Source organism: Oncorhynchus tshawytscha, linkage group LG16 (assembly GCF_018296145.1).
Source record: "Oncorhynchus tshawytscha isolate Ot180627B linkage group LG16, Otsh_v2.0, whole genome shotgun sequence".
Classification (NCBI taxonomy): domain Eukaryota; kingdom Metazoa; phylum Chordata; class Actinopteri; order Salmoniformes; family Salmonidae; genus Oncorhynchus; species Oncorhynchus tshawytscha.
Window position 1 is genome coordinate 65,617,549 of NC_056444.1, and position 14,880 is coordinate 65,632,428.

At 42.9% G+C, this 14,880-nt stretch overlaps 3 protein-coding genes across 13 annotated transcripts in view; 1 reads left to right on the plus strand and 2 right to left on the minus strand.

The window, feature by feature from the left end:
• Window positions 1-2,417, minus strand: part of LOC112216130 (ankyrin repeat and SAM domain-containing protein 1A-like) — a 109,527-nt gene extending 107,110 nt beyond the window's left edge. For 9 of the 10 annotated variants that reach the window (XR_006079088.1, XM_042299500.1, XM_042299505.1 and 6 more), the window contains exon 1: window positions 1,974-2,417. Coding sequence is in view for 9 of the 10 variants with exons in the window: in XM_042299500.1 (XP_042155434.1) it covers window positions 1,974-2,149 (176 nt within the window). In the remaining variant the exon portion in view is untranslated. The remainder of the gene's footprint in view (window positions 1-1,973) is intronic. The other variant, XM_042299502.1, reaches the window with a different exon arrangement.
• A 1,328-nt stretch (window positions 2,418-3,745) lies between these two features.
• On the plus strand, window positions 3,746-5,555 carry taf11 (TAF11 RNA polymerase II, TATA box binding protein (TBP)-associated factor). The gene is made up of 5 exons (XM_024375858.2): window positions 3,746-4,220; window positions 4,331-4,461; window positions 4,567-4,654; window positions 4,771-4,867; window positions 5,006-5,555. The coding sequence occupies exons 1-5, from the start codon at window positions 4,056-4,058 to the stop codon at window positions 5,134-5,136; spliced, it is 612 nt and encodes a 203-aa protein (XP_024231626.1). The 5' UTR covers window positions 3,746-4,055; the 3' UTR covers window positions 5,137-5,555.
• A 909-nt stretch (window positions 5,556-6,464) lies between these two features.
• Window positions 6,465-14,880, minus strand: part of LOC112216123 (UHRF1-binding protein 1) — a 54,867-nt gene continuing 46,451 nt past the window's right edge. For both annotated transcript variants that reach the window (XM_024375851.2, XM_024375850.2), the window contains exons 17-21: window positions 12,124-12,274; window positions 10,044-10,300; window positions 9,754-9,862; window positions 9,529-9,617; window positions 6,465-8,905 (exon numbers count right to left, since the gene is read on the minus strand). In XM_024375851.2, the coding sequence (XP_024231619.1) occupies window positions 8,789-8,905; window positions 9,529-9,617; window positions 9,754-9,862; window positions 10,044-10,300; window positions 12,124-12,274 (723 nt within the window). In that variant the 3' untranslated portion in view covers window positions 6,465-8,788. The remainder of the gene's footprint in view (window positions 8,906-9,528; window positions 9,618-9,753; window positions 9,863-10,043; window positions 10,301-12,123; window positions 12,275-14,880) is intronic.

The window sequence follows — 14,880 nt, forward strand, 5'->3', positions numbered from 1 at the left end:
CCGTATTGAGGGGAGGATGGATGGGGCCATGTATCACGAGATCTTGGCCAACAACCTCCTTCCCTCAGTAAGAGCATTGAAGATGGGTCGTGGCTGGGTCTTCCAGCATGACAACGACCCGAAACACACAGCGAGGGCAACTAAGGAGTGGCTCCGTAAGAAGCATCTCAAGGTCCTGGAGTGGCCTAGCCAGTCTCCAGACCTGAACCCAATAGAAATTCTTTGGCGGGAGCTGAAAGTCCGTATTGCCCAGCGACGGCCCCGAAACCTGAAGGTCTGTATGGAGGAGTGGGCCAAAATCCCTGCTGCAGCGTGTGCAAACCTGGTCAAAAACTACAGGAAACTTATGATCTCTGTAATTGCAAACAAAGGTTTCTGTACCAAATATTAAGTTCTGCTTTTCTGATGTATCAAATACTTATGTCATGCAATAAAATGCAAATGAATTACTTAAGTCATACAATGTGATTTTCTGGGATTTTTGTTTTAGATTCCGTCTCTCACAGTTGAAGTGTACCTATGATCAAAATTAGACCTCTACATACTTTTGTAAGTAGGAAAATTGGCAGTGTATCAAACTTGTTCTCCCCACTGTAGGAGGTTGATTGACAGGGCTGCTGCGCACCTGTATGTTGCCAGCATTCTGATTGTCATCGGTTTATTTGGTCCAGAATGAAAAATAACATTAAAGCCCTTTCCGTGGTTAACACTTTCTTAGCCAAAGACATGAGATGGAAGGCATATCATGGCATAAAACCTTTTGAGAGTTTAAGAGGAAGTTCCATGTTATGACCATGTTACCTCCAATCTTCTTCCATGTTAAACTTTACTGTGTAGGGGTGGGCAGTTGGTCCTTGTGCATTTTCTGTACGAGGTTAAGGTCAGGAGGTGCTTTACCAACCCAACAGCCCTTTGCTAGCTTGCCAAGTAGCAAAGGACCATTTAACATGGCAGGTTTAAAGCCCCTTGGAGTATGTTACTGAGTAGACAAAAGGGCACCACAGGTCCCAGGGCAATGAATGACTCCAAGCCCAGCGGAAATGGCACTGACAGTCTCATAGGGCTTGAGGTAGCCTAGGTCATTGTGTTTTCAATGTTTCCCTTTCTCTTGCAACCTTTACCTGAAAGGGCTGTAGAGGTGCCACCAACATTATTACTTCTGACATTGTCACCACTCAGTGGGCATTCAAGTGCACTCACTTCATCTATGCCTATGTAATCCTATCAGCACAAAGAACCCTGAGCAAGATGGACTGTGGTTAAAATAAACCAATATTTTTCCCTGCATGATCAAGTAAAAAACAGCATGCAACTGCCCAGGCCGCCGACACACTGCATTCCACCCACTTGCTAGTAGAGACTAGCTCCGGGAGGGCATGGAACAATGCCAGGGGAAGGATGTTCCATTTCACTGACAGCTCGTGTTTCATTGCCTTTATCGCGGTTTATGTGAACCAAATTAATCTTGGCATATGAGAATGAATGGGTCTGGCATCAATATGATAAAAATACTAGAATTATGTTTGGGCGTTTGTAGACAATTTCTCAATGACAACGGTCCAAAATGTATAGACAAACCAAAACCATTGACTAGTTAGCTACGATTAAATGGAGGACTAGAGTTTGCAATACGACATACTGGTAACATATGAATATCTTGCGTATGTAAGAAGGTTTCTGCTGCATGTGGCATTTTATTTATGTATTTTGCACTGACGATCATCTAACAAAGAGGCACTCCATTGCGCATGCAACGTTAATGTGTTATTTTTAAACATGGCAAGGGTCCACTGCATGGATGCAAATTAGCAAATGAATATCTACTGCTGTGATTGCAAAATACAATAAAATGATTGATCAGAGGGGTTGTTTACTGAATGTGGCTTTGCCGTTTACAACACACTTTATGACCACCTAGGTCTAGGTCGGAACCATCCCGCTCTGCCTTCCATTCATCCGCTGCTCTCCCCTACCTGAGAAGGCTGGAAAGCGGGTGCGAAGCATTGTGACCACTGCTATTGCTGCTTCCACCAGTCCCCGATGATCCACTTCCACTTCCAGTCGATTGTCGTTTCCCAGAGAGAAGCTTTTCCACGGCGGCAAGATTTCCTGTGCGCGCCGCCTCTAGGAGTTCCTGCTCCTTCCCCATCTCCGATCGAGAAGGGGGTCGGAAGATTTGGGAAAGAGGGGGTTGGAAAGCGGGAGAAAAAAATCCTTTGCGGTCCTCTACTAATCTCACAGGCGTACTTGTTCTTTCAACGCCGAAGAAAACGATGGTTCCCTCCACCGCTGGATCAGTCTCTCCAGCGTTACAATTTCCACAGAATGTCTAATCCCCCACTGTGACTCCGGGGAAAACTTTAGTTAAGCACCACAGAGCCAAATGAAACTTCCTTCGCCCTGTCTCAAGCGCGCGTCACTTCCTCAAAACTGCCCCTATCTGACGACGTCGATCAATCAGTTTGTTCATAATCTTGCATTATTGTATTTAGTTGGTGATTATTGTATTCCATTATATTCTACTACCAATGTCGAAGAACATAATAATCATATTCCTACAACTATAAAAGCACATAATTCATCCAGAACATTTTTCAATGTACAAAATATATAAGTGCTGAAGTGCACAGTACATGGTCATTACATTTACATTTTTGTCATTTAGCAGACACTCTTATCCAGAGCGATTTACAGTTAGTGCATCCATCTTAAGATAGCTAGTTGGGACAACCACATATGACAGGCATAATAAGTACACGGGTTAGGGTTTGGTCGGCGTAAGCCGTCAATGTAAATTAGAATTTGTTCTTAACTGACTTGCCTAGTCTAAAGGTTAAATAAATAAAACACCTCCTCAATAAAGTGGCTATCAATAAAGTCAGCGCTAGAAAGGGCGGGGTGGTTCAAGGTGAGGAGGGGGATTATTTAAAATACTATTTGAAGAGGTAGGGTATCAGGTGCATTCAGAAGATGGACAGGGACTTTGCTGTCCTAGCTTTAGGGGAAGCTGGTTCCACCATTGGGTGGTCAGGACAGAGATGAGCTTGGACTGGGCTGAGCTGCCCTCCCATAGGGGTGCAATAATAAAGGTAAAGAAATATGTTTTATTTTCACATACACTGGACAGATGCAGGGAAATGTGCTGTTTTACATGGTCAGCCATATTAGGTCAGCACCCCTGGAGAAAAGTAGGGTTAAGTGCCTTACTCAAGGGCACAGCAACAGATGTTTCACCATGTCAGCTCAGGTATTCGAACCCAACCTTTCGGTTACATGTCCAACGCTAACTCTCTCTTTCTCCTGACATTTTTTTTGAGAGACGCTGAAGGAGCAATCATAAAACAAAAAATACCCTTATGGGTTCCAGAGAGTTAAATGTATTTTAAAGTTAATTATCGAGGCTATTGACATAGTAATATAGTTTAAAACGTCGATTACCAAATTACATTTAGTTAGAGCACTGATCATCTAAAAAAGAGCCTAGTATTTTCTTTCCCATTTAAACAAACACTGTAACAAGTATGACTAGTTGAATGGAAATACGCGACTGTACATAAAGCACTGGACCAAATACAACGGAATATGTGCATTTTTTCTCAAATGACAAAGAAAGGACATAATTATAATATATATAATATATATATATATTATAATTAAATACTTCTAATGTCACCGCCACATATATATATATAATTGTTGTCAATGCGCTCTCCCTTTAAAGGACAATAGAGGGTTTAAGCCGGAAGTTGATTTCAGCAGCAACTTCCGGCCTGAATGTTCTCCATGTTGTTTTTTGATGTTGCTTCAAAACATTTCTCTTTCGCGCTTTAGCTAATATTTTGCTAAAGTAACGGCTTAATTTTTTTGATCAATAAACGTGGTACGCAGAATTCCACGAGGATAGTAAGTCACGAGGATAGTAAGTGAGCGTAGGTGGCTGTGGAGTTGTTTGCTAGCAGTTAGCTAACTTGTTGATGTTTCTCGAGTCAAACATTTCCGTTTTGACTGTTGCATAATTATACATTATATTGGTGCGGTAAGATTTCGAATGAGTTATGGCAGACCCAGCTAGAATAAAGACTGAATCCAACTCTGAGAATTCATTGGCTGCTAGAGAAAGCCCTAAAACCGAAGACACTGAAGAAGTGCCTGTGACCTCGGATGCAGACACCGAATCAAAAGATTCCTCCTCACAATCACTCAAACGCGAACACAAACAGGCAAGTGGCTTGTTAGAATAACTATATTAAAACATTGGCCCTACATCCACATTCAAGATATAGTAGTATATATCTACAATCCTTTGTTTACTTTGCATGGCCTGCTGAAGGACTCTGTTGCTGGAGATGATGAGGATGAGGGAACCTCAGATCAACCAGCTTCCAAAAAACTAAAAGTTGAGCCTGAGAAGAAAAAGGAGAAGCGGCAAAAGGTTGATGAGGATGAGATACAGAAGATGCAGTAAGATTCTGATACTGTAATTTGTGTTTGTTTGGTAACTGCACTATGACAATTATTTGTTGCAAGCATTCATACATTAACATTTTTCCCTCTGGTGTTGTCCAGGGTTTTGGTCTCATCCTTCTCTGAGGAGCAGCTTAACCGCTATGAGATGTATAGACGCTCTGCTTTCCCCAAAGCTGCCATCAAGAGGGTAAGACCTTTAGGCACATATGTAATTATATTTAATCAGAATCAGTTCCATTTTAATATTACATTTCACTGATGCTTGTATTTCAATGTATGCTTTTCTTTACCTGGTTGATACAGCTGATACAGTCCATTACAGGATCCTCAGTCTCTCAAAATGTGGTTATCGCCATGTCTGGTATTTCCAAGGTCTTCGCTGGAGAAATAGTGGAGGAAGGTCAGTGAGGGACACCACTGAGTTAATATTGACTAGTTGGCCAGATATGAGATCTGGATCGTTTGTCTTGTATCTTCACCAACAAAGGCTTTGAAGCATTTTGACTACTCTGACATGCTTCTCTGTTTGGTCCTGCAGCTCTGGATGTGTGTGAGAAGTGGGGGGACACGCCTCCCCTGCAGCCCAAGCACATGAGGGAGGCTGTCAGGAGGCTGAAGAGCAGAGAGCAGATCCCCAACACCAAGCACAAGAACATCCTCTTTCACTGAGCCACTCATGCCCTGCTGATTATAGATAGATCCAAGCTGTGATGTATTCACCTTTCAGATGGTGGCATCTTACACACCACTTTCATGTTCATTCACTATTCCAATGTCCATTGGTTTGGCCATGAAGGCAAGTGCAGTATACTGTTGTCAGGAACTCCAAAGTCAACCTTTGTTATATTTGAGGGCATTTCTTGGATATACTAATGGTCAATAATAAAATGACCACAGCATCAAGGTTTGTGCCAATGTTCTAAAATACATTTTATTTGAGCTGTTGGTGAAGCATGGAAGTATCCAAAACTGGTCAATTCTAGTACTTCCTGGGAAAATGTTGTTTCAGTTAAACCATTTTATTAGACCTCAGGTCAATCATTTTGGGCCATATTTCAATAAATAAAAGGACACATTTGTTAATGATTTATCTTCTCTTGTTAGATGAGCTTGTGTGTGCATGTGTCTAACTTTAAACCTGCTCACTGGTCAATAAATGCATAATACAACCATACTGAGTAAATAGTCACCCACCACCCTACACTGAATATAGATAGCACACAAATAATGACAAAGTTGGTTCAATAGTTTATCACTTTGAAACATTTCACATACTAATTTGGTTCACAGAACCAAGTTTAGTCTTATTCAATGATGTGATGACTTCTAAGCAAGTGTTACACAAATATTACATAATACTGTCAGAGGGCCTCCCACAACATTAGTGTCAGGAAAATATCAGGGATGATCCTCTAAGTGATTCACATTAAGCAAGTGCAATTTCTAGTGAACATACCACACTTAAGTGCAAATAATCCACAAGGTATAGAGCAAAAGAACAATCAGTTCAGTTACAATGCATGCACTCACTCCTTCCACAACATTGATAATATTTTTGCAAAGTCATTCTGATGACGAAGATGAAAGAAGCCCATGTAGGGAGATGCCTGGTGTCCCAGTTCCATCCCCATACATCATGGTAACCCAAGCAAGATAAGGGATGCAGTAGAAGTGTAACTTGACAGGCAGTGAGGAGGGAGCTGGCTGGGGGCAGAGTGGGCACCCTGCTGTGAACAGAGATGTACTAACAGGGTTCTAAGGAGGGGGTGAGGGTTGATTTTTAGACACACTTAGTCACAGTCAACATAACTGCATCCTTCCAACTGGGGATGTAATTTTCATTCCCCATCACACTGACAGCCAAGGCCATGCCAAAAAGCAAATATCAGCAAGAAAATTGGGGCGCTGATATTATTGAGAATGGAATCACTGCTTTGTTACACTGACTGACCTTGAGGGAATTTTCAAATACAAAACATGCAGGATGGGAAAAAAACTGAACCATTAGACTATTTTTTATTTGATAATCTTAGGCATTCATACATAAAAAATAAAAAACTTCCCTCTCAGAATATGGAAAAAACAGACTTCCTGCTATTGCTTCATGGTACTTCCCACAATTAGAAAGTAACACTGTCATTCATATTCATATTGGAAGGCAACCAGAAAATCAGTGGCATATTATTCTGACCACCAGAGGTCTCAAGCTACCACTCAGAAGAGAGTGGAGAATGACGCTAAAAGCTCAACTGAGGCTTGTGGAGTTATTAACTTGTTAGCACTGTACCACATACACAAAAAAGTCTCTTGATCCATTTGAGTTTCTCACAACTCACACTTGTTTTGCGGAATGTGACTTGGATCTAAGTAACGTTACTCCAATGTCTCTCCTCTCCCTCATCAGGACCAAATACTAATCTAAATACAAAAAAAACATACAAAACATACAATTTAAATACTTCTAATGTCACCGCCACATCATACCCTAGAAATGCTACAAAAATATATAATTAAAACATAACCACATCATTAAATAATACTAGAAATGATTCCAATTAGTACAAAGGCTTCACGACCTTTACATAGTAATAGAAAGGTACCCAATGGGTGGAATACATTAACAAATTGGCATTAATGCACCTGTCAGTTTTACTGTAGATAAAATGATTAGTATTATACATATATTGTGCATATATAGACAATTAAGATTCATTATCTCTATTCTTTGATATGATGGCTGTGCCACTAGTGTTTGTTTGAAATGGCTAGTAGCTACACTGTCAATTGGAAAATCATTTTAAAAAAGACAACAGCTGCAAAAAGAAAAATTCATGTTACATGCCTGTAAAAGTTCATATCAAAAGAATAACACTACATTTCATCCATGCAGTGAGGTATTAGTAAATGCCTAGAATGTGTGTTTCTCCATGCAGATGAGTGAGTTAAGGAGATCAAGTAATACCGGTCTGAGGGCAGGGTACACCTCATGTAACAAACTAAATGAGTTAACGTACCGCAACAATTGTGGAACCTTTCCTCAAAAGGCATGCGTCATCTGAACATTAAACAAAGAATACAAATATAGCTTTACAGTCACAAAATGTAATACTTTTTTATGATGCAAAGATAACACTGGGGAATGACCTGGTGTCTGAAAAAGTCTGAACAGTGTGGAGACAGCTTGCCCTACCCTCTGATACACAACCAATCAATCAAAGGGATAGATATGCAGGTTTGTCTTGTGCTCCCATTCACAGGAGCTCCATGGATACAGTGCAGTACTGCTTGAAGTCAAAGTGCTTTTCTTTCCCTACTCTTCTATTTAATACACTATGGTTCTAAACAATGGTTACATTAATGCATCTAAGATACCAGCTCCTAACTATACAGACCTACAGTTATGTACAACTATGGACAGGACCTACTTAACATTGACAAGCAGTTTTATCTTTGAAGCTTTGTGGATGTTTGTAAACCCACACACCAAGATTCCTAAAACACTAGTGATCTTCACACAGCATGCCTGACAGTGAATGATTTGTACATGAAAACATATCATCAACAGACATCAATTACAACTCTGACTGTTCTCTGGCATATAAGACACAGTGCATATAATTAAGCAATAAGACACAATGGGTGTGGTATATGGCCAATATACCACAGCTAAGGGATGTTCTTATGCACAACACATTGCGGAGTGCCCGGACACAGCCCTTGGTATATTGGTCATATACCACAAAACCCCGGGGTGCCTTACTGCTATTTTAAACTGGTTATCAATGTAATTAGAGGAGTAAAAATACATGTTTTGTCATACCCGTGGTATGCGGTCTGATATACCACGGCCATCAGCCAATCAGCATTCCGGGCTCTAACCACTCAGTCTACAAGACACATTTTGGCATGTGTTCTTCAAATCAAAGATAAATGGCAATTGAGTTGCAGCCCAACAATGAGTTAACTATTCTCTATGGTGGTTTAAATTAAAACTGCTTTTGTACAGCAGAAGTGAACATGTTTAGATTGTCAGATGAAACTAGTGCCTGTTATGTACCTCAGAGTGTAAATAGTGACTTCAGTGGGGCTTCTTGTTAATACAAGGGCCCCCTATGTGTTCTCTGGAAGTGACACACTGTTTGTACAATTCATTAGAAGAGCTTGAGCTTTTGAACTACCAGGGTGGATTCCACCATTGGGTGCTCATCTTTGTTGTTTACAAATTGTCATATGCCTGAGTCCAGACATTTCATTCAGTTCCTTTACTCCCTTAGATGCAGTGTCAGTATATCGCCCTCTGCTGGTTGGGGGAGTAAAGTGGTCACAGGTCAAACATGGGGTCGTACTTCCTGACCTCCAGGAGGAGACGTTCTCGGTCAGTGAGGGCTTGAGAGAGGGCCAACTGAGCCTCCAATAGCTGGGACCCCAGGGATGGACTCTGAAGGGAAAATGTTGTCGGCTTTATTAGTTTTCACTTCTAGATAACGTTTCTCTGCTAGGGCAAGTAGCCAGATATCTATTCAGCTATAATTGGAATACCTGCTGCCTTGATTTGGACCCTCATAGCCTTAACAAGATAACAAGAACAGGAGAACTACAACTGTCTCGTTGGCAACAGATTCTTCAACTATTACAACAGGAATACATGATCTGTATAAGTAGATGGAATTGTGGACTTACCTTCATCTAATCATCCATCATTTAACTTACAGCATTCCAGCTAAGCCCTATGAGTTTGTATTTCTAAAATCAACGGTTTCACACACATTTAAGGTAAAAGTAATATATAGCTACTGTAATTACAATGCAACTATTGTAGAGACTGTGCTATCATAAATAAACACAATTTATGCTACGCTTTCATTTTACACGGTGGTGAGAACTAGCCTAATCCTTACTCACCCTAACACAATCATGTTTTTGTTAACAGCTTGTGCTGTCTGTTTATCTTGAGTCATTATCTTGAGTTCATTAACCCTGTAATAATCTGTAATGGGTGAGTGAGCCAGAGAGTCAGTGGTTATAGAGAATATAAGTATTTAGGTTTTTGAATGCTCATACCGTGCTCTGCTGTGGTTGGACAGAACAAGAACTGTCTGGTTTCTCCAAACATACCACAGCACCACCTGCAGAGTCTGGGCCTGCACCACCTGCAAGACCGACAATATATATTTAAAAAACAGATGACTCATAACTGTTATTCCATATCAATCAAGCAGTGAGAGACAAAATAATTGTAATCATAGTGATACTCAAAGGCATGTCCGTGTCCTCTCCCCCAATCACCTTTGATTCTAAACAAGCCATCATCAGAGCGCTCCAGAACCACCTGGTCTATGGTAAAGGTGGCAGGTTGGGGCTGGGGGGCCGTCGGGTAGATCTTGGGACCATCATCCTAAACAGGAATGAACTGGTTAGCTCCATGGCATGGATAACAGACTAACTGTCATTTATTCAATCGGTCTCCTATGGATCGCTGTTGGGGTCTTACCACATATGAAAACCATAGGGTGCACGTCAAATGACGTTATTTGACCCCAACAGAGTTCCATAGTCTCCCTGTGCCCCCAGCTGACCTTCAGAGTGATGGTGACATTGTCCAGGCGGATCTTCATGGGCTGGACATCAGCACTGAGCTCATCCTCCAGGAAGGGCCCCAGGGTAGCCAGGGTGGAGGCCAGGAGCTCCGCCCGACAGCCCTGCACACCCAGCTCCAGGTGACCTACCAACGCAGAGAGGGGACCGTGCCGTGCTGCAGAGGGACCCATCTCTATTCGCATGCCCACCACTGGAGCTGACCTGCAGCCCTGTCTCTGTCCCAGGGTGGACCCACCTGGAGATTAGGACATCAAGGAAAGCGTGAGTTATATAGTCAGAGAATGGGTACCACAGATATGGATCCCTGCCAGTCTGTTGGTTTCCACGATGACGACATGTGCATGTCAATTGGTTAATTGTGGGTTCTTGACTGGTTCAGGAGTCAGAGTTTTGAAGCGCAGACTCTGAAGCATGAAGGACAGACATGTGCTTCTGCTGGTGTTGTGGGTCCGGTTGTGCGGGAATGGTACTTTGATCAGGCTGCAGTTAGACGGTTGTTTCTGTCCCTCTCAAAGTGGTCTACTGCTGTGTGGGTTTTGGAGTGCCAGGTGGATCGGTTAGAGGTGATGTCTGTGAGTTGGCTGGGCTGGATATGGCAGAAATTGAGGTTGTGTTTAAGGTTGTCTTTGATGCACTTTTTGGGTCGGCCTGTCTCATGGTGCCCCTGCTGCTGCTCGCTAAAGAAGATCCTTCTTCAGAGACGATGTTGGGGCATCCTGATGGTGTGGAAGGTCCATCAGAGCTGTGTCTTAATGACCTTAGCTTTAACGCTGGGGCTGTTAGATTTCTGCAGTATCTCCAGGTAGGATACCTTGTCTTGCCACTGGATACCCATTATAGATCTCAAAGATTGTGTACGGAATGTCTCCAGCTGCTTGACCTGGAGACTTTACAGGTTCCAAGTTTCACAGCCATACAACAGAGTTGTGACAACTACTGCATTGTAGATTTTCATATTTGTGGAAAGTGTGATGATTTAGTATCCTGTTCCTCAGCCTCCCAATGACTGGCTTTCTTTCTGGATTCTGCTAGTTATTTATTGGTTGAGTGAGCCATCCTTGGACATGGTGCTCCTCCCAGATATGTGAGGTGGTCAACATTCTGGAGCTCAGATCCACTTAGGTGGATGCTGTGGACCACTGGGTTGGAGAGGGGTGATGGTTGACTGAAGACTACAGTTTTTCCTAAGCTGATGGTAAGACCAAAACTCTTGCAAGCTTCAACAAAGTTGTCTGCGAAAGACTGGAGGTCTACCTCCATTTGCACGATTAGGGCACAGTCATCAGTAAAGAGGGCCTCACGGACAAGATGTTCTTGTGTTTTGGTCTTTGCTCTGAGCCTGTGCAGGTCGTAGATTGAACTCTCATCCCTGTATCTGATGTAGATGCCTTTGTTGAGGTCCTTAGTGGCGTGGTTGACGAGGGCAGTGAAAAAGAGGTTGAACAGGACCGGGGCCCAAGACACATTCTTACTTGATGCTGCTGGAGATGGGAAAGGCTTCAGAATTATCACCACCGCAGTGGATCTGGCCTTGAATTCCATCATTGAGTAGGATGTTGACTAGTTTTTGTTGCCTAGATGCTCGTAAAGATCTAAGTGGTTCATCCAGGTGATGTTGGATGGCCTTTTGGGGCATCAGGTTTATGGCTGAGGGGTTGACAGTGGATGTTCTGTTCACGTGATTGTCTAAAAGTAGCATTGAGTCTTCAGTTGTAACATTGGATCGAGAGAGTAAGATAATTACATGAGTCATTATGTGACTATATGAGTATGAGTGATTCACCGATGGAAGAGAGAAAGTAAGAGTAGGTTGGGAGCATTCTTTAACAAAAAGAACAGCTATTATTGGAGACGTTGAGCGACAGTGGCTTGTGACAGTTGTTCAGTTAGACTGATGCTACAGTAAGGTGCAGTGTCTTTAGCTAGATAAGTTCTATTTCATTCTGGATGACTGTCACGAGGCATTGTTTATTATCCAAATCCAGTGAAAGCACTGCCACTGGCGGTCATCCAGAATGAAATAGAACCATCGTTTTTTTTCCCATAACTTGAGGTTACCTGACATTTGTCTGGCCAGCAGGTCAGAGACCCTTACGTTGCCCATCTGTCTGGAGGTGAGATGCTGGACCTCCACGGCCACCACCAGGTCCTCTCCCTTCAGGTCCGCCACACAGGCAATACCACTGAGCACCAGCAACAACACAGAGGCCTGCACAGCACAGTACAGGACAAGTAGTTACCCACAATAAGAATTATGCATTACCTAACTTACAAGTACAGTATGATTGCCGAGCATCCCTCCCATGCATATACAGTGAGAGTGCTGACTAGGTCTGTGGCGGTCCTTAAATTTTGTCTGCCAGTGATTATCATGCAAATAACTGCTGGTCTCACGTTAATTGACCGTTAATTAACATAAACATGTTTATAATCTCCTGGCTTCCACACAAGCCACTGATGCAGACCGTTGGAACATCTACATTTAAAAAAAAGTCTAATCTATTTAACAAATCCATCACAATAAATCCATTATTTATTTTAGACAGGTCTAAAGAAACATAAGAAAATGTATCCTATTTCAGAAGAACAGAATAGCATATGCCTGTGGGCTACACTAGTTCATTTAGCATACAAGATTTGCTTAGAATTCCATGGCATTATTTTTATATTATTTTATAGTATGAAGAATCCATTGAACATCGCTGAATAAAATAGAAAGGATATGTTCTCCAAATTATTTCCGAGGGAGTGAACACAGGCAGCTATTCTGTGTTGAGAAACAGGCCCTCCTATATACTTAATTTGGAGTTATTTATGCAACTTTAGTTGTGATGCAAATGTTAGTGATTCAATGATAAATTAACAGGCACCGCATTGATTATATGCAACGCAGGACAAGCTAGATAAACTAGTAATATCATCAACCATGTGTAGTTAACTAGTGATTATGTTAAGATTGATTGTTTTTTATCAAATCATCAAATCAAATTTTATTTGTCACATACACATGGTTAGCAGATGTTAATGCGAGTGTAGCGAAATGCTTGTGCTTCTAGTTCCGACAATGCAGTAATAACCAACAAGTAATCTAACTAACAATCCCAAAACTACTGTCTTATACACACAAGTGTAAGGGGATAAAGAATATGTACATAAAGATATATGAATGAGTGATGGTACAGAGCGGCATAGGCAAGATACAGTCGATGGTATCGAGTACAGTATTTACATATGAGATGAGTATGTAAACAAAGTGGCATAGTTAAAGTGGCTAGTGATACTAAATGCATGTTCTTCAACTGATTGCTGTCCGCACCCGCCCGCCCGACTAGCATCACTACTCTGGACGGTTCTGACTTAGAATTTGTGGACAACTTGCTTCATTTTAAGAAGCGAGCAATAAATATAGCAGCACGAGAAAGCTGGAATCCTCTTTTAAAAAATGGCCAGTCCAAACTCTGTTTTCACATGCGATTACGCAATGACTGGGCTTATAGGAACACGTTTCACTAGGCTCTGTGCTCTCTAACCATGTTCCAGGGCTCCTAGGTCTCGAGGCTCTGTGCTCTCGAACCATGTTCCAGGGCTCCTAGGCCTAGAGGCTCTGTGCTCTCTAACCATGTTCCAGGGCTCCTAGGCCTAGAGGCTCTGTGCTCTCTAACCATGTTCCAGGGCTCCTAGGTCTCGAGGCTCTGTGCTCTCGAACCATGTTCCAGGGCTCCTAGGCCTAGAGGCTCTGTGCTCTCTAACCATGTTCCAGGGCTCCTAGGCCTAGAGGCTCTGTGCTCTCTAACCATGTTCCAGGGCTCCTAGGCCTAGAGGCTCTGTGCTCTCTAACCATGTTCCAGGGCTCCTAGGCCTAGAGGCTCTGTGCTCTCTAACCATGTTCCAGGGCTCCTAGGCCTAGAGGCTCTGTGCTCTCTAACCATGTTCCGGGGCTCCTAGGCCCAGAGGCTCTGTGCTCTCTAACCATGTTCCAGGGCTCCTAGGTCTCGAGGCTCTGTGCTCTCGAACCATGTTCCAGGGCTCCTAGGCCTAGAGGCTCTGTGCTCTTTAACCATGTTCCAGGGCTCCTAGGCCTAGAGGCTCTGTGCTCTCTAATCATGTTCCAGGGCTCCTAGGTCTCGAGGCTCTGTGCTCTCGAACCATGTTCCAGGGCCCCTAGGCCTAGAGGCTCTGTGCTCTCTAACCATGTTCCAGGGCTCCTAGGCCTAGAGGCTCTGTGCTCTCGAACCATGTTCCAGGGCTCCTAGGCCTAGAGGCTCTGTGCTCTCGAACCATGTTCCAGGGCTCCTAGGCCTAGAGGCTCTGTGCTCTCTAACCATGTTCCAGGGCTCCTAGGCCCAGAGGCTCTGTGCTCTCTAACCATGTTCCAGGGCTCCTAGGCCCAGAGGCTCTGTGCTCTCTAACCATGTTCCAGGGCTCCTACGCCTAGAGGCTCTGTGCTCTCGAACCATGTTCCAGGGCTCCTAGGCCTAGAGGCTCTGTGCTCTCGAACCATGTTCCAGGGGTCCTAGGTCTAGAGGCTACGTTTGGAGTTACTTGGCCAAACCTCAACAAAACATATAGGCCTATGGGCTAGGCTACTGACATGTGCGACTAAAAAGTCACAAAAAAAGGCATATGCTGTTTCTTGATGCTGGGCATCATTCACAAGTGATAGGCTAATCTGGTCACCCATCAGACTATTCTTAATTTAATCTTGTCTTTACATATACTAAAGAATATATATGTGTGAAATTTGATTTGATTTAGAATGGACCATTATCATGCGCCTGTCACCACAGGGGCAGGGAAAGAAAATGTAATCTATGC

Excerpts from the sequence above, each read along its gene's own strand:
- taf11 (XM_024375858.2), top strand. The coding sequence starts at position 4,056 with ATGGCAGACCCAGCTAGAATAAAGACTGAATCCAACTCTGAGAATTCA. Across the intron at positions 4,462-4,566 it reads GATGAGATACAGAAGATGCA|GGTTTTGGTCTCATCCTTCT; the intron begins GTAAGATTCTGA and ends GGTGTTGTCCAG. Across the intron at positions 4,655-4,770 it reads CCAAAGCTGCCATCAAGAGG|CTGATACAGTCCATTACAGG; the intron begins GTAAGACCTTTA and ends TGGTTGATACAG.